Raw genomic sequence first — 26,395 nt, 5'->3', positions numbered from 1 at the left:
GATTTGTTTGAAAGTTTTAAGGTTGGTATTTGGCCAAAAGCTGACTTTCCTTCTACGTGTTTAGTATTTGAGGAAAACGTGTTTTAAAATGTTAAAGGTTTTGATGAATGGGGACCTGGGGTGCAGAACATGGCTCTTTGCTGTGCATTTACAAAGCTGTAGAAGTGTTTTAAAATATTAAATATAGTAAAGGTTTTAGCGAATACCTGGGGTGCAGAACATGGCTCATTGTTGTGCATTTACAAAGCTCTTGTCTGGTTTAAATTGGACTATGGCTCAGTTGTCTATTGATCAGCACAGACTACTGTGCTATTGAGATTAGATCCTGTTCGTCATTGAAGATTTATTCTAGAGCTTTCAGAACTTCTCTCCGTTTCAAAGCCTGTACGTAGACTGCTGTGAACCTTCACTCAAGTTAAGGCATGAGCAGTTGTCTCTTTACTACTACACTGGTCATCAAAATTAAGGGTAATGAGAAAAAATATCCTCACTAAGTTAATGTTGCAACCAAAGTTATAATTATTTATGTTAATTAAATACAACGGAACACAAAATTGTACTTCCGAGCATATATTAATTAGCTCTAGAAATATGCAAATTTGGTGATTGACAATGTGGTGCGCTATGGATGAATGTTGGAATTCCACTCTATAGTGTTGTTTAAAGTGAATGTGGTTTCTGAGAGTTATCAGTATTCAGCAGTTATGGCTCAAAGGCATCATTTAAGTAAAGGCCAAAAGTGGTGAATAATTGGTAGAATCAAGGGAGGTCGCCCAAGATTTAATATTCCTTAAAGCGTCATATCAAGAGTTTGGATAAGCACTTTTTAAGTACTGGATCAGTTGATAAACAGCCTGATCAAAGGCAACCAAGAGCAACAGCTGCATTAGAAGACTGTTTTCTGTCATTGTCGGCTATAAGAAACCATGAAGCGACTTCAACCTTCGGGCCGATAGGGTTTTAGACCTTCAGGCTGCTACATGAACTGGAATAAGCTGTTCTGCTTCTGCATAAAGACTTAATGAGGTTGGACTGTATGCAAGAAAACCAATGGTTTGTTTCCCACTCACTGCAGATTCCAGAGGAACCCATTTAAATTGGTGCCGTCATCATGTGCAATGAAGCCAAGATAACTGGGCACAAGTATTGTTATGACCAGTCCAGATACAGTCTGAACAGTGATTCTAGACATGTTTTGCAACTTATTTTCCCTTATCTTTGAAATATCCTGTATTCATGACTGTAGTTTAATGGTTTGAGGAGAAATCACGGCAAATGGTCAGTCGCACTGAGCTGCATATATTTCAAGGAGGTTTGGTAACTGCTCAGAGATATGTGGATAAGGTATTGGAACCCAAGTTAGACTGTTTAGGGGTGCTGTTGGCCCAGAGGTTTTGCTAATGGATGACAATGAAATAAACAATAATGAGCAACTAACTAAACAACTGTCAGCAGGTGCTCTCTTTTCAAGCCTTAAATAGTTTCCAACTGCCATGAGAAATTTCTAGTACTTTCTGCTGCTCGAAATTACTGGAAAGCAATACGAGGGTGAAATCGCAGTTACAGCTAAGATACTGCTCAATTACATTTATTCAATTTCAATACAAATTATCGAGATATTAATTAACTCAATGTTAAATGCATGTGCCTCTGTATTCTTATTTTTCCAGCTTAGCTTTCTCTTGAATATCTGTCTCGGACTAAATTACACAGAAAAATACATTTTTAATTATAAATTCTACAAAAATTACCTATCTAAATACAAAATTTGTAAAAATATGTAGAAATGTTATAACCTAAACAAATTCTTTTGAATATCATTAAAATATTTCTTTTCAACTTTATATATTATTTTTTTTAGAAGCATACGTGCTCTGAATCTAATGTAGCAGAAAATCCTTCTCTGTCCTCTGCAGTGACAGGATGGTATATGGCTGGCTATTATACAGGTTTACAGAAGGTAAAGTTACCATTTGTAAAGCTTGCAACTTTTTTTATTGTATTAATTTTTTGTTCAAAATTTGCTTGGAAGTATAAATATGGTCATTCAAGGTGTAGTGTGTACTGATCTGGATAGTTGAAGGTCAAATAAAGCAGATAGAAAATCACATTTATTTCAGATAAAGCATTACAGCTATAAATAATCTTGCTGATTTAAATGGTACAACCTTTCACTTTTAAGCATCCTTTTTACGTCTTGGTAAACTTAATGTTAAAATGTATGTGATTTGTCATCTTTGCACATTTCCTCCTCTGGATACAGGAAAGTTTTTGGCAGATATGTATTTTTCCATTGATCATGAGAGTTGGCGAAGGTCACGTCAAGTTTATGTCAACCACAAAACTTTCTAGCAGATATATATTTTACCATTGACCATGAGAATTGGTGAAAGTCGCACCAAATTTGTGGTAACCACTCCAGTGGAAGTTTGGAATAAGACATTGTTATTTAGTTAATTATATACCCAAGTAGCACAGCAATGTTGTTTACAAACTCACCGTGGAAAATGTTGCAAAAACATTGCATTATGTCGCCTTTAAGACGCCCAGATGTCTGTCAAATTCAGCTGTTTTGCAATGGTCACAAACACGTTTTTATTACATCCTCACATATCAGCTTTTTGTCGCAAAGACGTCATTATTGCATCCTTTTTCAAGTGGTATTTTGGTTATAAAAGCACTGTGTTAGGTGGCATAGACATAGTATCATTATATCTTAATGACACCCAAATGTCTGCACCATTCCACAATTGTGAAAACATCATTATTACTGTCTTGTGGTACATATTATGATTTATAGAGAAAAATAAGCATAATAATTAATATCTTTTGTTTTCTTTTTAAAAATTTTACATTCCAAAAAAATTACAAATTTAAAATTTTACATTTTACATCAAAAAAAAAAAAAGAAATTGAAACATTTTTATCATTTCCTGAGAATCAGAAGATAATACAATTTTTATTTGTAGAATAAATTTACATAATTTCAAAACACCAAATTTTCAAGAGAAATTCATTAAAATTTATGAAACTGATAGTACATTGCAAGTATTCAGTATAAAAATAATGTACTATAAAATATGAAGAATAGTTACTTTGCATCCTTATGAATGACTGTGTTATTAGATTTAATTCAATTCCATTTTTAATGAATATAATGCTTAAAATTAAAACTCCAGAAACATGATGTATTAATTTTTAATATTTTATTATGCATATAAAGGAGGATAAAAATAATTTAACAAAGCAGTCACCATTATTTAAATATATAAATACACCCAAACCTGTTTTTGTGCAGTGTATGAAAATTTCAATAAAATTGGAACATAATTGACAAAGTTATCAATAAAAAAAGTAAAATAAATAATCAATAAAAAAGGGAGCTTCAATCTTTTATCTGGCTAACCAGACATATACCAGCATCTAATGAAACAACAGTCATAGCAAAAACTGATCACCGACTACACGGTAACTGAAAAAGTCAACTCTAAATTACTCTTTTTCTATAGCTACTCGTGAAGTTTTGCGTGATTTTTTTTATGCGGGCACTGTCCACCACACATAAACAGGTGTGCATAGTTATATCAAAGGTATTAAATATTAAAATTCTTACAAAACTATCAAGTATGCAAACTACAAAACTATCAAGACTGTATAAAATATTTCTCCCGCCATCTCAGCGTGCCTTCGTGGTGTAATGGTCTGCATGCTCGGCGTATATTCGAGAGGTCCGTGGTTCGATTCCCAGTGAGGGCGTTGCTAATTTTTCAAGTCTCTTGCTTCCAAAAAATCCTAATGTCTCTACAGTGGCCCCTGAACTAAAAAAGGTGGTGGATGATGATTCCAAATTAGAAAAATTGAAGATTTTCCCCAGTTAGTAAAATCTGCAGAGATGGAAAGCAAAGAAACTGAAAAGCCGAGATTCAGCAACAAAGTCAAAAAGAAAATTACTCTCCTGAAGGAAGCAGATGAAGCACTGAATTGGCTACAAGACGAAAAAATCCAGGAATTCCTAGGTACCATCGTCGAAAACATTGAGAAGATTAGGAAGGCAAAGTCAAACGCCGAGAAATTTGCAGTAGGCTTCAAAACAGCTATGTATATTATGAAACTGGCTGGAGAAGGAAATTAGGGAAAAAATGCTTTTTCATGAACTGATAAAATTTGGACTTTATTCTCATTTTCAAAAATTTTTCTCATCATTTCTCAACATGGTGCCTGTTTTCTCAAGATGCATCTCTCGGGGTCAGTTCTTAAGAGGGTGACCTCCCACGTGACTGGCCTCAGTGAATCGACTTTCTTCAACAGCTTGTGATAGATGTTTCAACGAGTGAGTGAAAGTCTTAAGTTCAATCACAGGGCTTTGCTGTCTTAAAAATTTCTCTTTCGTCCCCAGGATGCGGTGCACAAGATAGTGCACTTTTATTTAACAACAAAATACCTCTAGAACCCAAGGGTATACTAATTTACTGGTTAATACTCTAGGAAATATATACCATATGTGAGACTTATGATCCAGATCCAACAGTGCAGTATGAAAATTCTTACAAAACTGTCAATCCCTGCAAAGCAAGTTTTATCAAAAAACTGTAAATCAATATACAGTCAAACGTCGTTAATTCGGACACCCATAATCCGGAATGATCTATAATCCGGACCTCAAAGCTACAAACTTTCTGCGCATGCGTCGCGTTCACGCATGCGCACAGGCGTTTACGAGAGCGCGTAAGACCCTTATGGCTGCGAATATGTTTGTGCGCATGCGCGTTTAATGTGTAACGGAGTTATACGCTAAGCTAAAGTTATCTAATTCAGTTAATGTTGCAGATTGCGTTGTTCCTTAATCTTCGAATTGGATCCGGCTTATTATTTTTTGCAGACTGTTAGAGCAATTTTATAAAAGTAAGCTTGAACTTTCGATTATGTCAAATAGAATTTCCGATATATATTTACTACAAAGCGAAAGTATGTTTTGAAATCCGAAATCTGTTTATCAATTTCACGCTGCTCTGCGGCAGAGGGGGGGGGGCAGAAACGTCATTATTAGATTATGATAGATTAGAAAGATTATGTCAAATAGAATTTCCGATATATATTTACTAATATGTAATTTGTATCTACAAAGCGAAAGTATGTTTTGAAATCCGAAATCTGTTTATCAATTTCACGCGGCGGATTGGAAGTTAATCTGTCAGCACTATCCTTATCTTCAGGGCAGATGTTTTTATTTTATTTGGTTTATAATTCCGTACTAAGTGTAGTATTTCATCTCGAGGTACTCCGTCTTTGATATGATTTAAATCAAGTTCCTGGTCATTATAATTCACTTCCGATAGTGAAGAAAGTGACCCAGAGGTTATTGAAAATGAAAACATTTCCATTGACAAATTAGTCGGTATTCTCAACACAGCAATTATAGGACTTGAACAGTGGAACTTTGTAACTAAACAAGAAATTATGTCTGTTTAATAGAATTAAAGAGAAAGTATTATCACATGAAACGAAGCAACTTACATTGAAGGAAATGTTTAATAAAGTAAACAAATAAATATTAAGCTTTTCCTTTTTGTAAATTTTGATACCCTTTAGATCATAATTGTTCTTTATTTCATAAATTACGGTTTCATATTTTTAATTTTGTAATTTCTGCATGCCATCTTACCAGATTTAAACTGATGATCTATAATCCGGAAAAATCGATAATCCGGAATCGCGGAAGTCCCGAGAAGTCCGGATTAACGACTTTTGACTGTATATTTTTGTACAGCAATTTGAAGCAAAATGCATAATCTTAGGGACATAATTTTAAAAGGATTTTACCTTTCCACTTGTGCACTTAAAAACTAATGTAACAAAATAATTAGCATTATTTAAGTAAAAGCAAAATATATAAATGCAGAATTCCATCAAAGCAATTAAACATCAGAATTCTTGCTAGATAAATTTTCTCAAAAACCATTAAATGAATATACTGTTTTTTTGTGCTAGAGGTTGAAGCAAAGTACATAATCTTAACAAACATATATCCATTGATTTATTTTTTTGTTTCATAAGCAAATTTCTGGTATTTTAATTTTCATGGAGGTACTTTAAAAATGATTTTATCTCTTCAACTTTAGCTTATGCATGAAAGATAAAGAAAGTTTACCATTATTTAACTAAAAAGAAAATATATAAATACAAAATTCTATCAAAGCTATTAATGAATTACTATGTAGAATGAAAAATAAAAACATTTATCATTATTTAACTAAGAAGAAAATATATAAATACAAAATTTTATCAAAGCTATTAAATATCAAAATTCTTGCAAAATTATCAGTGCCTGCAAGTTTTCTCAAAACACTTCACAGGTATATACAGTACAAAGTCCGTAATCCGAACAACCATTATCCGGAATGATCTATAATTCGCACCTCAAAGCCACAGACATTTTTTTGAATGCTTTACGCATGCACGTTTAATGTATAACGGACGGTATAATCTAGGCTAAAATTATTTTTACTGATTCTAAAGCATTTCAGTTAATGTTGTAGATTGTGCTGTTCCTTAATCTTCTAATTGGATCTGGCTTTTTTTTTTTTGTGCTTATTATTAAATATCACTTCCGATAGTGAAGAAAGTGACAGAGAGGTTATTGAAAACGAAAACATTTTGATTGACAAATTAGTCGTTATTCTCGACACAGCAGTGATATTATTTGAACAGTGGAACTTTGTAACTGAACAAAAAATTATGTCTGTTTATAGAATTAAAAAGAAAGTATTAGCACAAAAAACGAAGCAACTTAAACAACTTACATTAAAAGGAATGTTTAATAAAGTAAAAAAATAAATATTAAGCTTATTATTATTATTATTATTATTATTATTATTTTTTTGTAAATTTTGATGCCCTTTAGATCATAATTGCTATTTATTTCATAAATTACGGTTTCATATTTTTAATTGTATAATTTCTGCATGCCATCTTACCAGATTTAAATTGATCATCTATATAATCCAGAAGAACCCCTAATCCGGAATTGCCGAAGTCCCAACGAGACTTTGTACTTTATTGTTTTTCTGTACTGTAGTTTGAAGCAAAGTGCATAATCTTAACAAATATTATTTGTTTAGCCTTTCCATACATTTATTTTCCATTTTCATAAACAGATTCGAGTGAATTAGCTGTAGATTGTAAAGCAGGTTTTGAATTAAATAAAGAAAAAATGATGAATAAATTAAAAATGTAAAAGATAGGCTTTTATCAAAAAATTTTAGCTTAGTGAGAACTATTTTACTGGAGAACTTTTGAATTGAAATGCTACACAGACATAAATCATGAAAAAAATCTGTGCAGTGGAATATAAAAGGGTTAATTTTGCACTGTAAAAATGTTAAGTCTTTACATTAATCTCAGCACTTCATTAAATACATAAACTCTAACTGAACATGTTCTCTTTGAAAAATGCAATATTAATTGAAAACTGTGCAGTTGAAAATCCATAACAATGTTATATTAAGAGGTCACTTATTTAGAACCAATTACGAAAACAGTTACGTTTATCCATTATAAAAAAAAAATACTTATGTTAATCATAGCAGTTGTTTAAATGCACGAACTCCATCTCAAAGTTGAAGCAACATTTTAGAAATTAAGTTTCAGGAGTGAAATTTTTTATGAAAAATTGTGTTATATAGCATTTCATTGTGAAATATTTAATCTTTAGAAAGCTAAACAGGAAATAAATTAGTTATTTAGTCATCTGAAATGTTTATGACAATATCAATTTAATATGTTAAAATTTTAAGTTTGCTTGGTTTATAATATACAAAAATATGTATAATAATATAAATTGAAAAATTAATAATTATGACCAAAAGAATTTTCTTATGCCATTCCTTAGATTAAAAACATTTTATCTTAATCTTCTTTTTGACCTAATTAATCAACACATGTAAATATATTTCGTAATCTGTATTTGAATTTCATATCTGTTTTTACACATGTAAATATATTTCGTAATCTGTATTAAAGAATTATTTATATTGTAACATCTAATATTATAACTTAAGGGAAAAGAATATTTTACAGCCATTTGATGTTCCCTTAATGGCATTTTACTTCTAATATTAATTATTCATGATTAAGCTTTCGCAATCAATGAAAAGCTTACTGAATAAAAGAAAGAACATAATACATCAAAAGAGCATCATTTTAGGAAAAGGTATTTGAAAATATATATTTTTTTAGTATAAGCAGTACTTACCTTTGCTAATACGCAAGGCAAATAAGCAGATCTTGAAGAATGTCATGCTGTTTTATAAATAATACACAGTTAGAGTTATCAAGTTTTACTCATCATAATTCTGCTAAATGCAAGTGGCATTAAGCGAATAAATATTATTTAGTATTAACACATATATATCGCTGATGTTTAATTTAATTGTTTTATCTGTAATTGTGCCCAGCGATGAAGGTACATAAGTCTGTCTGCCATTATGTCTTCTAATAGGCATTCTAATTTTTTCTGGTAGTTATAACAACTGAAATATTAGTACTATCAGAATTATTATCCACGAAAGGATACGTATTTATTATACATCTATATTAAATGAATACAACTAATTTTAAACAGTTTCCAGTCGATTAATGTTTAGCATTGCTGCAGCCAGTTTGGAAGATCAGACCTTTCCTCTGTTAATTGTTATATGTGCATTAATTACACTGGTTTGCATCTCATAAAAAAGTGATGTTTTAAATCTAATAGGTAATTTCGTATATCTTTTCAGTGCTGATTTAAAAAATGGAATCCAAATTTCTGTATCAGGTCAGGATTTTTCGCAAATTGAGAGCATTTATATTTTAGCGAATACATCTATTTTACATTATGTTAATGAATTTATTTTAGTGATACATGTTATAAGTAAATTCCGCAATAACAAAAATCTATCTAATATGTTTTAGAAAGTATATAAATAGATTTATGTACTTTCCATACATAAATAGATACATAAATAGACTTAGAAATAGATTACATAAATAGATTTATGTACTATTAATATATTTATGTACATAAATATATTAATAGATTTAGTGTCTTATATAAAGCATATAATCTAATGGAAAGAACAGAAAATATACTTCCACATATTGCTGTTATACAATGCATGTTATAAAATTAGCTGAATGTGTTAAATCTAAGCATTAGCTTCAAGGCATTAATTCAAGAATTTTCTTTTGCATGAGTTTCACATGCTTGTACATTTCTTCACTAGGTTTCAACATCCAGCAGTAGTCTGCCGTCATGTTTTTATTCCACTTTCCTTGGTACCGTATTTCCATGTCTTTTATATCCTGATGAAGTCATTCACCTTGTTCTTCATTGACTTATTATATATCTCTGGAAATTAATCTATATGTGCATGCAAAAAAATGTAATTTAATATTCATGTTGCATCCGAGCAATCTTAATTTTTGTAGCATGTCTGCTACAATAATTTTATAATCTGGATGTTTCCTGTTGCCTAAAATTGTTCATTCATGTGTTTAAAACTCAAACATGCTTCTCTTTCACAATCATACATCATTGCTTCAAATTTGAAATCGATTATAAGTTTTTGAATTTGAGGCCTAACAAAAATTTCCTCCTTTAGTTTAGCATCAGAAATAGAAAAAAATTGCCACAAGTGTACTTGCTATCATTTTCTTTATTTAAAGCTTTGACAAGCTGTTTCATAATACAGTACAAAGTCCGTAATCCGGACTCATCCGGACTTCGGCAATTCCAGATTAGGGTTTTTTCCAGATTATAGATCATCAATTTAAAGCTGCCAAGATGGCATGCAGAAATTATACAATTAAAAATATGAAACCATAATTTATGAAATAAAGAGCAATTATGATCTAAAGTGTATCAAAATTTACAAAAAAAAAACAGCTTAATATATATTGGTTTACTTTATTAAACATTTCTTTCAATGTAAGTTATTTAAGTTGCTTAGTTTTTTGTGCTAATACTTTCTCTTTAATTCTATAAACAAACATAATTTCTTGTTCAGTTACAAAGTTCCACTGTTCAAGTCCTAAAATTACTGTGTCGAGAATACCGACTAACTTGTCAATCAAAATTTTTTCGTTTTCAATAACCTCTCTATCACTTTCTTCACTATTGGAAGAGTGCATTAAACACGCATGCGTAAAGCATACAAGAAAATGTTTGCGGCTTTGAGGTCCGGATTATAGATCATTCCGGATTACGGACTTTGTACTGTACCTAATTTAAAGTGATGTGGGGAGCAAAATAATTTTGGGGTCAATAACAAATGGTTTGTGAAGAATATTTTTAAAACTGGGTGATAAACTCTCTTGGGAAGGCCAATCTTTTTTTTTCCCAATCACATAGAAAACATGGAAATTTAGTGTAACCTGATTGTTGTCCAAATAACATTCCAATTATCTTCAGGTCACCACGTAAAAGCCATTAATGTTTTCATGTTTCTTTCAAATGAACGTAGTATGCCACTAGAATCGATGCATGTTCATTTCCATTATGGAACAAAACTTCCTTCACATTTCTTTTTGAGGAGTCTGTAAATAATCTCCAGTCAGAAGACTTGTAATTAATACCAAGGAAATTAATTTTTGCATTGACATCATTGCAGAACACAAGTGAGCCTTCTTCTGAAAAGTATGGTAACAATTCTTTTCACCTTGTCTATACCATGAAAAGTGTATTAGTGGTAATAGTAAACTTTTAGCTTTAAGGCGTGAGCCAAGAAGTTCAGCACTTTTCTTTGGCAATTTTAGCTCTCTTACCAAATCATCAAGGTCACTTGATTAAATAATGTTGATTCAGAAGTCAAACAACAAAAATCAGCGTTATATTTGCAAAATTTTCACAGGACTAGTTTCGATGGTTTTACCGAACCATCATCTTCAGCTGCAAAACCGCAAATGAACAAGATAGGAAATAATGTTTAGATAAGATAAGAAAGCCTGGACAAGAATAAGCAAGTGGTGCCATCTGTTGGCGAAACCAGAACTAAAACATAATTTCCCTAAAAGCCGAAGGCAAATTTGGATTGGAATTAGGATCGTTAACTAGAACAGAAAGATTTTTATGAATGTGAAATGCCTCTAGAAAATCCAGTTCTCCAATGGAAGACGTTTTTTGAATAATTTTGGCAGCAGAAAAATTGAAAGTGTGATTTTCAGACCAACAATGTTGAGCAACAGAAGACTTCCGTGTTTCCTTTTTTCTAACATATGCCTCATGTTCTTTGACGCGAAATTTTAAGGCTCTCTTAGTTTGGCCAATGTAAATTAAACCACACTGGCAAGGAATCCTATAAATACCCCAGGAATTCATATCCGGAATGGGGTCCTTGAGTATAGAAGTTGGAATTTTATTGATGGGAGAATAAACAACCCGAAAGTTAAATTTCTGCAAAATATGTGCAACTTTATAGCTAATTGATGGAAAGAAGGGAATGACAACAGAATTTTTATAATCTCCTAAAATAAGAGTGTGGCTTTTAGTGTGTTGAGATGACAATTTTTTAACTGCTTGATTAATAATGTTGGGTGAAAAGCCTCTGTCAATAGCTATTGCTTTTAAATAATTTAGTTCTTCATCAAGGGCTAGTTTGGAGGAGCAAACTTGAAGAGCACGGAAAACATAGGAATAAAATGAAGCTAACTTTTGTTTAGTCGGATGACATGATTTAAAGTGTGGTGGAAGGCAAACCGATGAAGGTTTACGGTAAACTGTAGTACTGAAGTTGGTGTGACCAGAATGTCGAGAAACGGAAGAGAATTGCAAGTCTCAAGTTCAAAAGTGAATTGAATAGCAGGATCAATAGAATTCATTGTTGAAAGAACTTTATTTAAATCATCTTTATTACCTTCAAACAGGGTAAAAGTATCGTCTGCGTAGCGGAACCATGCCGGGAAGTTTAAAGTTTCAAACAATTTTGATTCATAATAATGCATGTAGATATCAGCCAGGATGGGACTGAGGGGGCTTCCCATGGCTAATCCCTCAGTTTGCTTGTAATATTTATTTTGGAAAACAAAATGTGTTTGTTTCAAACAGAGTTGAGTGAGAGAAATTAGCTCATCAATTTCGATGCAAGAGAAATGAAATTCGCGAAGTCTGGTTTCTAGACATCTTAATGCACCCTCCACTGGGACATTGGTGAATAATGATTTTACATCAAAAGAAACCATGAGTAAATTACTAGGAGAAATGTTTTTAACCTTTTTTACAAACTCTATTGAATTTTTTATGGTGTAAATGTTATTGTCTAATAGAGTGGAAAATCTAGAAACTAAATATTTAGCTAATGGATACGAGGCAGTACCTAAATTTGATACAATAGGGCTTCCCAAAATTCATAAAATTGGTATTCCTTTCCGCCCTATTGTATCAAATTTAGGTACTGCCTTGTATCCAATAGCTAAATATTTAGTTTCTAGATTTTCCACTCTATTAGACAATAACATTTACACCATAAAAAATTCAATAGAGTTTGTAAAAAAGGTTAAAAACATTTCTCCTAGTAATTTACTCATGGTTTCTTTTGATGTAAAATCATTATTCACCAATGTCCCAGTGGAGGGTGCATTAAGATGTCTAGAAACCAGACTTCGCGAATTTCATTTCTCTTGCATCGAAATTGATGAGCTAATTTCTCTCACTCAACTCTGTTTGAAACAAACACATTTTGTTTTCCAAAATAAATATTACAAGCAAACTGAGGGATTAGCCATGGGAAGCCCCCTCAGTCCCATCCTGGCTGATATCTACATGCATTATTATGAATCAAAATTGTTTGAAACTTTAAACTTCCCGGCATGGTTCCGCTACGCAGACGATAATTTTACCCTGTTTGAAGGTAATAAAGATGATTTAAATAAAGTTCTTTCAACAATGAATTCTATTGATCCTGCTATTCAGTTCACTTTTGAACTTGAGACTTGCGATTCTCTTCCGTTTCTCGACATTCTGGTCACACCAACTTCAGTACTACAGTTTACCGTAAACCTTCATCGGTTTGCCTTCCACCACACTTTAAATCATGTCATCCGACTAAAGAAAAGTTAGCTTCATTTTATTCCTATGTTTTCCGTGCTCTTCAAGTTTGCTCCTCCAAACTAGCCCTTGATGAAGAACTAAATTATTTAAAAGCAATAGCTATTGACAGGGGCTTTTCACCCAACATTATTAATCAAGCAGTTAGAAAATTCTCATCTCAGCACACTAAAAGCCACACTCTTATTTTAGGAGATTATAAAAATTCTATTGCCATTCCCTTCTTTCCATCAATTAGCTATAAAGTTGCACATATTTTGCAGAAATTTAACTTTCGGGTTGTTTACTCTCCCATCAATAAAATTCCAACTTCTATACTCAAGGACCCCATTCCGGATATGAATTCCTGGGGTATTTATAGGATTCCTTGCCAGTGTGGTTTAATTTACATTGGCCAAACTAAGAGAGCCTTAAAATTTCGCGTCAAAGAACATGAGGCATATGTTAGAAAAAAGGAAACACAGAAGTCTTCTGTTGCTCAACATTGTTGGTCTGAAAATCACACTTTCAATTTTTCTGCTGCCAAAATTATTCAAAAAACGTCTTCCATTGGAGAACTGGATTTTCTAGAGGCATTTCACATTCATAAAAATCTTTCTGTTCTAGTTAACGATCCTAATTCCAATCCAAATTTGCCTTCGGCTTTTAGGGAAATTATGTTTTAGTTCTGGTTTCGCCAACAGATGGCGCCACTTGCTTATTCTTGTCCAGGCTTTCTTATCTTATCTAAACATTATTTCCTATCTTGTTCATTTGCGGTTTTGCAGCTGAAGATGATCGTTCGGTAAAACCATCTAAACTAGTCCTGTGAAAATTTTGCAAATATAACGCTGATTTTTGTTGTTTGACTTCTGAATTAGTATTTATTCGGCGTGTTATTGTGTCTTAATTAAATAATGTTGGTATAGTTTCAGTTATATACAGATCTTCCTCTTCTCCAATTACTTGCAAATTTGAAAAAATTTCTATATTAGTTATATTTTCCATTTTAGCTTGAGCATGAGGAACAAAGATTTGCATTACAACTTATAGGTTTTACTGCTGAAGGTAGATTTAATATACAATACCTTCTTTATTTATTGCATTATAAAAATAGTAACATCACACAAAAATAACAATCGCTGTAATGATTCGCCACACCATTCAAATTGCAAAAGGTATTGAATTTTTCTTACTTTTACTCCAAAGGTGCAAAGCTTCAACTCAAGTTCGACACACTTTTTGTCTTGATCGCCTAATTTAATTCCAAAATTTGCAAAGTATGCATTTTTAACAAAATCTGTGATATTTTGTCTTTGTTTTACTGGTGCATGGTTTCCACAAATATAACAGAATATATTGTCATCATTCACACATTTACGGAAAGACATATTTCATAAAATACTATTTCATTAGCCTTAAATTAATAGTTTGCCAAGCTTCAGATAGCTCAAAATAACTATCTGAAGCTTGGCAAACTATAAATTTAAGGCTAACAAAGAAAATGATAATTTAAAAGAGTCACATGATTAAACTATTCTAAATAAAATGCTGTCATCTATTGGAAAGAAAATTAACCACAAATACATATTTTCCATATAAATCATTTAGTAAAAACAAAAAGCAAGTTGAACCTTGTATGGACAATTGGTTGATTTACATATTCAATGAAAACTACAGAAACCGTGTAATAACATATTCAGCTCCAGGCAAGCAAAATACACTCATGTCCATAAATTAAGGATAATTCGGAGTCACGCAGAAATCGAACTCTAAAATAAATATATCACCTGTAAAATCACTACACACATCTTCAAGAATCATATGCAAATTTCGAAAAGTAACCAGATGACACCGATAGTACGTCATGAAGAATAAAATGACGTCTTCCACACACATGACAAACATTTATTTAAACTATGAAGACGTTGAACAGCAGAGTAGAAACATGATATTACACAGTGCTTTTCACTTCTCTCTTACATGCAACACTCTGCAATGATGAGAGTGTAAGAGAGTGATATATAAGGAATACAGGCAAAGAAGTAAAATTGTTTGCAGGCGCTTTATAAGCATTTCAGTGCAATAACCGAATAGTTATGAAACAAAGGACACATTTGGATGAATTTTTACGTGGTAGAATTATCGGCCGTCTCGAATGTGGGCGTACCCAACTGAAAGTATCAGACGAACTTGGAATTCCCCAGTGTCATCTCCAGGCTTTGGCAACGATTCCAAGATAATGGTAATGTGAGCAGATGTTACAGCACAGGTTGCCCCAGAGTTACAATGCCGAATGAGGACCGTTATTTGGCAGTTACTGCCAAAAGAAACAGGCGGAGCACAGCCTCAGACCTGTCTCGTCAGCTCTCTTCAGCCACTGGTAGGACAATTTCAAGGCAGATCGTGTACAGACGCTTAGGGCAGATTGGTCTATATGCTCGTAGACCTGTCAGATGCGTTCCACTTACTGTAACTCACTGTCGCCTGCGGTTAGCCTGGAGTAGAGAGAATATATTGACGACACCGCAACAGTGGGCTTGTGTGATGTTTTCCGACGAGTCCAGGTTTAGCTTGCATTCTGATTCTCGGCAGACTTTCATATGGAGAGCTCCAGGTACCTGTTACGACCAAGAAAACATCATTGAACGACACCGTTACAGTGGTGCAGGAGTGCTCGTTTGGGGTGGAATTATTCTGGGTTCCAGAACTGACCTGCATGTTCAAATTGGAACCATGACAAGCCAAATCTATCGGGATGTCATTCTGCAACAACATGTACGTTTGTTTCAGGGCGCCATGGGCGCACAATTTGTGTTTATGGATGACAACGCCCGTCCTCACCGTGCAAACATCGTAAGCGAATGTCTTCAATCGGAGGATATCACCCGTATGGACTGGCCAGCATTCTCACCGGACTTGAATCCAGTAGAGCATGTGTGGGACATGCTTGGCCGACGAGTTGTAGCCTGTCAACATCCTCCTACATGTCTACCGGAACTTCAGAGAGCATTGCGAGTATGAGTGGTGTAATATCCCCTAAGATCAGATGGATAATTTGATACTCAGCATGCCTAGGCGTTGTACGGACTGTATTGCATCGTCAGAGAGACATACAATGTATTAACAATCATACCATCCATGTAATATTGGTTTTTTGTAAATAGGGTTTTTTTCTAATTTGCTCCAGGTGGAAAAAACCCTAATTATTTTAATAATATCAAACATATAGCATCTTTTTTTGCTCTTTACCTTTCGTTTAATAAATAAGCTTTACAAATAAGTCAAATTTTTTTTGCTTCTAAAGCCCCGTTCACAAGAGCAGATTCGAACGGTAGCGAAAACCGGTTCTTCCAACGTGTCCCGTTCACATATGGCAAGCATTAACTGCCTCGCCGAATTGGAGTTAGAACTTGGTTGAATGTTCCTTACCTCTCGGGAGCAGGGCAAATGGGGAGATTTCCCGTACTATACTGCGCGGTTCACTTAATTTTATTTACTGCTCGCTGGACTGTCAGCGAAACAATCACGCTGATAGATATCTGGGGATGTGATAGCATTACCCCCAAAATTAAATAGAACTGTATAAGATACGCAAATTATAGACAAATACAGACAAGGTTATCTGATGCTAGGTATTCCAGAAATGTTGTTCAAATTAAAACTAAAGTTAAGACAAGTGCATATCAGCTTCAACGCGACAAGGGACTTGGTACCTTTTAAATGATTTTTTTAAAAACAAATTTAAGCATTTTCGTCTCCTTTTTATAAATATTATTAAATGGTTTTGTGAGACAAAATAATTTTAAGCTGAAAAACGTTTTTGCTAGTATTTTTTTTAATTTAAATTTTTGAAGAAAACTTTTACAATTAAAATATCTTTCTTCTCCTACAATTTTCAATATCTCCCCCCCCCAGTTTTTATTGTATTTATTAGACTGTTCTTAATAACTTCAAGGAATGATTTTGCAATTAATGAATTAGTTTCTGATGGAAAAAAAATACACTTTTATCTAAAATCTTCAAAACAAATATGATCTCAGTCACATTTTCATTTCATATAATTTTTTCCTTTCAGTATTTTTCAAAACCCATCCTTGTTTCTATAAAGTATATAATTTTAAATAAGCACTAAAAATAATAAAAAATTTAGTCCATACCTGTATATGTTTTAGGACTTTAAGTAAAAAGATTTATTGAAAAAAATGCAAAAGGTTTCTCAGTTTGCATTTGCAGTTTAAAGAATACAAACTGTCTAAATAGACATTTAATGATTTCAAATCTTTAAAATTTTATTACTGAATTTCAGTATACATATATATATATATAAATCAAACCTAGTGCTATTTATTCAATTGGTAAATATAAACATAAATTACAAACCTTTTTTTAAAAACCTTATGTGGCCAGAAAAATTGCAAAAACTCATAAAACGCAAGCAGAATTTTTCTTTACCTGTTTTTGTTTTGTAAAACACATTCAAAACAATTTAATACATTAATTAATTATAATATTGTTGCTTGTGTATGGGTTTGTAATAGATTGATAATAGTTCGTAAATGATTTTCATTGCACTCAAATCCGATGATAGCTAAATTAAATTTTTTTTATCAACAGAAACACTTCAAAATTCTGGAATTTTCCACAGAAATACTCGTACAAGTGTTTAGAATATCACTAAGTATAATCAGTACTTATGCTTCAATCTAATAAGAACATTAAACACAACGGAATGCAAAATGCATCTTAGGAGACAGTTAACTCAGAAATATCTCCAATCTAACGCTGAACTAACAATTGGGAACAATAACAACTTATATAGCATAAATAATGTCATAAAAATAGTGAGGTATAATGAGATTATTACTTTGAAACCGATGTTTCGAATTGATGCCCAAGAAGAACCAATATTTCCCATTCTCCTTCATTGCACATCTTTCAAAAAAGTAAAAAAATCATCCAATGAACTTCCTGTATAATTTTTTTAAATGTGAAACGTTTGTTTTATAAGCTGTAAAAATTTCCGAAGTTTGTAACCGATATATTTTTAGATATGAAATTTTCAAATTAATGGGCGTCAAGAAGTCTAAAAATATGAACAATTTTCAAAAATTCTCCCAAAATATCTTTAAAAAAAATTATGCTAAAAATTTCATTTAATTTTTTTTTCTCCACAGTGTGTTATGGTGCAAACTAAAATATTCTGAGTTTCTCAGTTTATTTGTTAATATTTGCAAAAAATCGTTTTAACTTTAAATTTGAAAAACATCTAATCCTCTAAAAATCAAAAGTGTGACACCACATCCACAAGCAGTGTATGTACAAAGTTTGAGTTCTATATCTTATCGGGAAGCAGTTTAAAAATCCATGACCATCTTTTAAAAATAGCGAAAAGCACCAAGAGTGAACTAAATAACAGCTTATAAAATAATAATAATAATAATCATTTAAAAGCATATATTTTTCAGGAACCATTACGAAAGTTCAGGTACCAGTTGCGAAAGTCCAGATTACAAAATTAACAACAGTAAACAACGTTAAAAATGTGCAAACAGTATTAGAAATCTGCCAATTCGGAGACGTGATTGTTCACAGAGGCTTAGGTGTAAAGGGGAAGGAAGACGGTGGTCTGAACGGGTCCTAAAGACGAAACTCTTTCATGTCTCCTTTTTCTCCCCTTGCTAACGGCAGCTGTGCGAAGGACGTTGCATTTAAACGGGGCTCAACTCTTCCCTTGCCTGATTTTGCATTATCCTTAATTTATGGACATGAGTGTATTTCAAATTATAGAAGATATGTAATGGTATGTACACATTTTTTACACGATAGATATTAACAAAGAAATAAATTTACATGTATTGTTAAATTTACACACATTATATTACTATTAGTAAATAAATTTTCACATGCAGAGAATTAAAAATTTCACATTTTATTAATATTTAGGAAAAATGAATTTTACTTTAGTTCATTACAAATGCATGAATTAATAATAATTTACTTTATATTATGCAGTACAAAGTCCGAAATCCGTACGTCCATCATCCGGAATGAACTAAAATTTGAATCTCAAAACCACCAACGAAGTGTTTCTCGTAGGCTTTTATGCATGCACATTTGGTTCCCCCCTCCACGCATAATAAAACATCTGGAGAGTCCCGATTCTTAATTTCACTTCGACACTAAATAAAATACAGTCAAAAGTTGTTCATCCGGACGCCCATAATCCGGACCTCAAAGCTACAAACTTTCTGCCCATACATCAACATGTAATGCATTCACGCATGCGCTCAATACATTTACGCATGCGCATTTAATGTATAACAAATGGTATAAGCTAAGCTAAAATTATCTATTTCAGTTAATGTTGCAGATTGCATTGTTCCTTAATCTTCGAATTGGATCTGGCTTATTATTTTTTGCAGACTGTTAGAGCAATTTTATAAAAGTAAGCTTGAACTTTCGATTATGTCAAATAGAATTTCCGATGCTGGAGTATCCATTGCAAAGGATCTACAAAGCGAAAGCATGTTTCGATGTCCATCAAACAAAAAGTGGAATTGCTGCAAAAAAATGGATAAAGGCATATCCTTTGTTTCTCGAACAATTCTGAAATCTGTTTATCAATTTCACGCTGCTCTGCGGGGAAGGGGGGGGGTGCGGCGCGCAGTGACCTGGAAGTTGATTTGTCAGCACTATCCTTATCTTCAGGGTCCTTTTTTATTTTATTCGGCTTTTAATTCATTGCTAAATGTAGTATTTCATCTCGATGTACTCTGTCTTTGATATGATTTAAATCAAATTCATTATAAATATAACTAGTACACATCAAATAATGTTCTGATTGCAATTTTCTAATTTTGACTATGCGTAATGTATGCTTTACGCATGCGCGTGTTGAAAGAAATGTTTAATAAAGTAAACAAATAAATATTAAGCTTTTTTTTTTTTTTTTTTTTTTTTTTTTTTTTTTTTTTTTTTGTAAATTTTGATACCCTTTAGATCATAATTGTTCTTTATTTCATAAATTATGGTTTCATATTTTTAATTTTATAATTTCTGCATGCCATCTTACCAGCTTTAAACTGATGATCTATAATCTGGAAAAATCGATAATCCGGAATCACCGAAGTCCCGACAAGTCCGGATTAAAGACTTTTGACTGTACCTTGTTACTGAAAAAACAATCATTTTAGCATAAATTTGTACAATCAGTAATTTGGCTCCGTTGCTGCGTATCTGCTTGGTACACATCTCAAACAGAAACATTCCACATACATACATTGTTGATCTGATGCCAACCTGGCGAATCATTATTTATTATACTTTTCTTTTATCACCGCATGTTTATCAAAACATGACAACTTGGGTAATGACTCATGGAGTGATGCCTAAACAATTTTTTATGGTAGTAATTGAATAATAAAGGAGTATGGTAACCTTTTATGTTGACATTGCGCTTGGTGATGATGATTACAGATTTAAGTTAAATGCATTAGAAATGTTGACGAGGAAAAATTTACCAAAAATTTCTTTCCATATGCTAAAAATAGATTCTGTTGATACTAGTAGACCCAAAAATTATGTTTAGGCCTATTTGAATTAAGAATAACTGATTTGTTATTCACATAAATCCAGAACCAGTGCCAGAGCTCGTATGGCCGCACTGAGTCGCAGAAGTTAGGACCCATAGAGACTGCATCAGGCCGTAAGATATCTAGCACTGGCCCTCAATAAGGCTTAAGTATATGTGGAAATTTATTTATTCAGAACTCTGATAAGCCTTAAGCATGTGCAAGAAAAAGACATAAGTATTATCAATAACTAAATTAATACAATTCAGGCTTAATAGTCTCAGTGCGCGATAGAAGCAAGATAAAATGTAATGGAACAACTTGTCGTTAGTCGCCAAGCTCATGATGCATAGCCAAATATGTATAGTGAAGGATAGCTGAATTTGATGATGATAGCCACCAATTTTAAAGGGTTTTAGATATCACAAAGCAAAGGTGAAATTTTCCAATTAATGAATTTTGTAAAGAAATGTGGAGAAGTGGTAATAAATGAAGATGATATAAAAAAAGTTTCTCATTGTGATGACAATGCTTCTCAGTCATCAATCAATTAATGAATGGCAAAGTCTGTAGTATCGTTCTAGATCCAAAAATACCGCTACTGATAGTGAAGAAAGTGACAGAGAAGTTACTGAAAACTAGAAAATTTCGATTGACAAGTTAGTTGGAAATTTCGAAACAGCAGTTACAGGACTTCAACAGTATAACTGAACAAAAGATTATATCTACGGAATTAAAGAGAAAGTATAGAACAAAAAACGAAGCAATTTATACAACTTTCATTGAAAGAAATGTTTAATAAAGTAAAGAAATAAATATTAAGCTTTTTTTGTAAATTATGATACCCTTTAGATAATAAATTAATAATTATTTCATAAATCACAATGTATTTTTAATTTTATGATTTCTACATGCCATCACACTAGATTTAAACTGGTGATCAAATATCCGGAAAAATCCCAAATCCGGAATTGACCTGACAAGTTCCAATTTCGGACTTTGTAGTGTATTACTTTGATTTTTAAGAACTATGCTTAATATTATTTAATTTTAAATTTTTAATTAATAATTTAGGACACCTGCTTAAATAAATTTAATACTTAAAATTATTTATAATAAGTTTATATTCTTATTCTAGAGATGTGTTTCTTTGCATTAACGTTTAGATGAAATAAGTTGATGAAAAATTAGAAAATGTGTCATGAAAAAATGTTTAAATTCTCGAAAGACTAGAATTAGTCATTCTATTTAAAAAATCAAGTTCTAATAAATGATGAGTGAAAACTTAAAATGAGTGATTGTTTCACAACGTCCACAAATTGCCATTATGCAGCAGTAAATAATTTCGTCTTCAGTACAGGCAAAGACATTGTTAAAGTTACTATAACCTCATTGTTGCCAGTCGGACCATTATTGCTATGTTTTTACTGCATCTTGTGTTAGGTGGGTTGTCATCAGATATAATTGTCGGGTACAGTGAAAAGTCGTTAATTGGGACAAGACCTTTACGGCTGCGCATAATACGTTTACGCATGAGCGTTTAATGTACAACGAACGGTATAAGCTAAAGTTATCTAATTATCTATTTCAGTTAATGTTGCAGATTGCGTTGTTCCTTAATCTTCGAATTGGATCTGGCTTATTATTTTTTGCAGACTGTTAGAGCAATTTTATAAAAGTAAGCTTGAACTTTCGATTATGTCAAAAAGAATTTCCGATGCTGGAGCTCCCAAAGGATCTACAAAGCGAAAGTATGTTTCGATGTCCATCAAACAAAAAGTGGAATTGCTGCAAAAAATGGATATAGGCATATCCTTTGTTTCTCTAACCATTCCGAAATCCGTTTATCCATTTCACGCTGCTCTGCGGCAGGGGGGGGGGATGCCGCGTCACGCAATGAATTGGAAGTTGATCTGTCACCACTATCCTTATCTTCAGGGCAGATGTTTTTATTTTATTCGGCTTATAATTCCTTACTAAATGTAGTATTTCATCTCGATGTACTCCGTCTTTGATATGATTTAAATCAAATTCCTCGTCATTATAATTCACTTCCGATAGCGAAGAAAGTGACACAGAGGTTATTGAAAACGAAAAAATTTCGATTGACAAATTAGTCGGTATTCTCGACACAGCAGTCATATTACTTGAATAGTGGAACTTTGTAACTGAACAAGAAATTATGTCTGTTTATGGAATTAAAGAGAAATTATTATCACATAAAAGGAAGCAACTTTAACAACTTACATTGAAAGAAATGTTTAATAAAGTAAACAAATAAATATTAAGTTTTTTTTTTTTTTTTTTTTTTTTTTTTTTTTTTTTGTAAATTTTGATATTCTTTAGATCATAATTGTTCTTTATTTCAGAAATTACGGTTTCATATTTTTAATTTTATAATTTTTGCATGCCATCTTACCAGATTTAAACTGATGATCTATAATCCGGAAAAATCAATAATCTGGAATCGCTGAAGTTCCGACGAGTCCGGATTAACGACTTTTGACTGTATAAGCATATGAAGTATGATCTCAGACTTTGAAATTTTGTGACAAATAAATTTATTGAAATTACTGCCAATCATTCCAGCAACTAAAAATCCCTAATGTTTAAAATGGCAACAAAATTGCTATCTTTGTGAATGGTGCCATGTAAATTTGTTTAAATCCAAAAACTGGTAGGGGTTTATTAACTCATTATTTTATTATTTTTAACTGTATTGTCATCATCTCCGACCACGCTGCAAACTTTTTAACATATATAAGAGCAGAATCTTTGGAGTTAAAAGCAAGCTTTTTTTGGCATCAGTCACTAATCATCTACAAACTTTTTTCACTCAGCTCTCAGATTTATATCACTCAGCTGTAGGCTTTGTTAGTCGAATTGCTCATATGATTCAAGAGGTGTAAGCTAAAATGTATAGTAAGACCTTGCTATTACTTACTTCAGTTTTATCTTGACTTTTATGTTCCATTAATCCTGAAAGAAGTAGTGACTTGTTCTGTAATTGCATAATGCATATTAACATTGTAAGCTATTAATTGAAGTTCTAACAAAAATATTTATATTAAACCTTCTTCTGAGTTTAGTGTTACTTCTTTGGAAGGAGTGATAATTCGCCTGTCTGCATGGAGCCAGAATTTGAAATACTTTAATTCCATACAAATGTTGTTGCATAGTTTTACATTGTCTTTTATAGCATCATTTTGCTGAACCTCACAGTCTTTCAGTATTTTGAGTATGTGCATCAGTACAAATGGTCCCATAACTTTGAAAATACTTCATCTTTTGCTATTCTGTAGAAAACAGGTTTAAATTGAAGATTTAATGTGCATGATGTGATGTCATGTTTATCCATTACTGGTACTAAATCACTCTTTTGGGAACAGTTGTTATTTTTCAAAAATGATTGACAGGAACATAATTATGGAATTTGTAAGTTTTTCAGAGCTTGCATTCCTCATAATAATTTTCTCAAGTTAATTGTAATTCTAAATCTGATTCATTAGATATTAAAAGTTTATCCATTTTCTATTTGATATAACATTTCAGTGATATTACTTCTAAAATATGAAAGAGAAAAATTTGGAAGGAACACGATATTCTCTTTAATTATGCATTATACTTAATACCATTTATATTCACTAAAATTAATTTCTGCTAGTTCTGGGGGTGTTATCTAAAGAACACTGAATTACTTTCAGGAATGAAATTATCTCAGTTGTATGTATTGTAGCAGAGATTTGTTAATGAAACTCATTAGATTGAAATTGTTTAGCTGAGATCATTTATGTACAAATATTTTACTTTGCGTCTATAAAAGGATTAAAATGACATGAAATAACATTTGATATTTCTTGTTAAGTTTTTTTAAAAAAAATTGGTTCATTGATAAATTCATTTATCATTTGTTTCAACATATATTTAACAGTTTTTGCGCATTAAACTCAAATTTTTTTGCATTGTTAATAATGTTCGATTGTAAATCTGTTTTGATCCACTAATTTATGCTCATTATATTTTTTTAAACTTTTAACTATTTGCGAATGGTTGGTGCATAACCAATGCCTAGTTGAAATAATTTTTTTGTGTTTTCCATTTGCAATGCATCAATGGACTTTGCAGTATGATAAGTTTCTTGTGATTATCTTAAATATTATCATATTTATGTAATTATTTTAAGTGGAGAAGTATTTTGATTTTTGATATTATTGTACATTTCTAACCACTACTTTTGCTTTGAATCCTATATAATGTTTCATCCTTTTTGAATAGACCCAGAAGTCATCACATGATACACATCATGCTGGACATGCAGCTAGAGGTTATTGCCATCACTGAAAAATATTTTCAAGCTATTTTAAGTTGTCTATTGAATCTTTTCATATTGAATTGTGTTCTTTGCTTATTTCCTGAATAAAGAGTTTCATACCCATAAAATATGATACAATTAATTTGAATATGCAGAATCTGCTGTAGTTAAAATTGTTCATAATATTTTGTATTCGAAATTGATTACTCATGAGTGAATTGTGGATTAACATTAATGAATATGGCATTAAGTGTATCTCAAAATGATAGAGCCATTCCAAAATTTTAGTTTAGGACAAATTCAAGTAGGCTCAGCTCCAGGTTTAGGCAATATATAGAGATGTTGATTTACACAAGGTGCCACTCAAGTTCTTGCAAATGACAGTCTTAAAGTACTATATTGTGCCATTATGCATGCTTACAAAATTAATGTTTAGTGGGAGGATTGTGTGGGATATGATAAGCACATAATGAATTATATCTTTCTTTACACACAAGATATTTCTTATATTTTGTATACATGTAAGTATTTATCACAGCATTGTAGACATTTTAGTCTTTGGCCGTTATGAAGGCCAGAAGTGGTGGTCATTTTTTAATATGGAGGCACCTCACAGGTGACCACTATTGCCTCTTATGAAGAGATAAACAATTTACATTCATGTATTCTCCAGGAATCAAACCCTGGCCCTTCGGTACGGTAGTCAGAGTCACTAACTACTTTCTCATCTGGGCGGCAGTTACTGCATTATACCTTTCTATAGGACATAGACAGTCATTGTTTCTAAAGCATTCTGTCACACCTCATCATAAAGTTCCTACCGTAATTTCCGGAAGAAAGGCCGCATCAGCGTAAACGCCGCACTCGAGAAAAATGGCGGAAAAAATTAAAATTACACAGAAACGCCGCATCAGCGTAAACGGCGCAATAGATTAAATTGCGCGTGACATCGTCGTGGGCCGTATAGATGCAAAAACGCAACCTAAGTCCTGATATATGACATACTAGTTAAGAAAAATGCATGAAATGAAACCATAACTCAAAAATAAATTAAAGGTAAGAAATGGGGAAAATATATTTACCTTCACGTATATACTTATATTTACCCACTAAAGAAGTCCATATTTGTAATACTCATACTATATTATAAAAAATGTTGCAACAACGAAATATTAAATTTGGTTGACAAAAGGAAATTTTAAATTTTACTTACGAATTACAGCAAACTATACATCATATGAAGCCATCAAAATCTGATTCTTCACTATCTGAACTATTTAGTAAATCCTGATCTAAGTCTTCCAGATCGTCACATTCATCCTCTTGGTTTACAGTCTCTTTATCTAAGAATATAATTTCAGCTTCTTTGAACCCTGCTATTATTGACGATTAAGGAAATTTTAAATTTTACTTACGAATTACAGCAAACTATACATCATATGAAGCCATCAA

General features: G+C 32.1%; 1 protein-coding gene across 5 annotated transcripts in view; it reads left to right on the top strand.

Moving 5' to 3' along the window:
- Smn (survival motor neuron) overlaps positions 1 to 25,071 on the top strand; it is a 129,008-nt gene extending 103,937 nt beyond the window's left edge. For 3 of the 5 annotated variants that reach the window (XM_085827272.1, XM_085827268.1, XM_085827267.1), the window contains 2 exons: positions 1,862 to 1,960; positions 24,907 to 25,071. In XM_085827272.1, the coding sequence (XP_085683398.1) occupies positions 1,862 to 1,960; positions 24,907 to 24,972 (165 nt within the window). In that variant the 3' untranslated portion in view covers positions 24,973 to 25,071. The remainder of the gene's footprint in view (positions 1 to 1,861; positions 1,961 to 24,906) is intronic. The other 2 variants (XM_085827269.1, XM_085827271.1) reach the window with 1 other exon arrangement.
- The last annotated feature ends 1,324 nt before the right edge of the window (positions 25,072 to 26,395 follow it).

Source organism: Stegodyphus dumicola, chromosome 11, assembly GCF_044657685.1.
Source record: "Stegodyphus dumicola isolate Sdum_Otavi_A_Nest chromosome 11, ASM4465768v1".
NCBI lineage: Eukaryota > Metazoa > Arthropoda > Arachnida > Araneae > Eresidae > Stegodyphus > Stegodyphus dumicola.
Note: the sequence above shows the minus strand (reverse complement) of the source record. Positions and strands in the feature narration are given on the sequence as shown.